We start from the raw sequence: 525 nt of genomic DNA, 5'->3' as shown, positions 1-525 counted from the left end.
CCACCACCCAACCCTTGGTTTACAAGTACCAGGAAGAAGGAAGAGATAGTGGCACCAGGAGATGGTGACACCAACCTGGTGGTGATGCCACCACCCAACCCTTGGTTTACAACTATTGAGAGGGAGGAAGAGTAGCTCACCCCCAACCCTTGGCTGTTTGGACTCACATGGGGTTGTCTTTCCCGCGCTCGGCCGGCGCGTCCCCGACGTGGACTTGGGCTCCTCGTAACCGTTGCCAACAACAATCCTGTCGGTTCTTCACCACCACGGCCGCCACCGCCCGGCGTCCACCCAGGTCCACGCTCCACCACGGTTCCCACTCTCTCCTCGTGTGGCTGCAGGAACCATGTTGCCAAACACCGTCCCTGTTGCCATCAACGGCTTTGGACGCGGCGCCGGTGCCGGTGGAGGTGGACGATTGTGTCGCCCGTTGGTCACGCGCTACGTTGGGAGCTGGAAACACCATGATGAGATGTTGGGTGGGTTGATGGATGGGTGGTGGTATCACCAGGAGGGTTTTGAGGA

At 59.6% G+C, this 525-nt stretch overlaps 1 protein-coding gene across 1 annotated transcript in view; it reads right to left on the bottom strand.

Moving 5' to 3' along the window:
• Nucleotides 1-167: 167 nt before the first annotated feature.
• The window catches only part of LOC104522774 (uncharacterized), a gene marked incomplete at its 3' end in the record, with an annotated part of 3,610 nt that continues 3,252 nt past the window's right edge, over nt 168-525 (bottom strand). The window contains exon 10 of the mRNA XM_029084308.1: nt 168-453. Coding sequence (XP_028940141.1) covers nt 168-453 — 286 coding nt within the window. The remainder of the gene's footprint in view (nt 454-525) is intronic.

This window comes from Antrostomus carolinensis, unplaced genomic scaffold (genome assembly GCF_000700745.2).
Source record: "Antrostomus carolinensis isolate BGI_N321 unplaced genomic scaffold, ASM70074v2 scaffold34933, whole genome shotgun sequence".
NCBI classification, from domain to species: Eukaryota; Metazoa; Chordata; class Aves; order Caprimulgiformes; family Caprimulgidae; genus Antrostomus; species Antrostomus carolinensis.
Note: the sequence above shows the minus strand (reverse complement) of the source record. Positions and strands in the feature narration are given on the sequence as shown.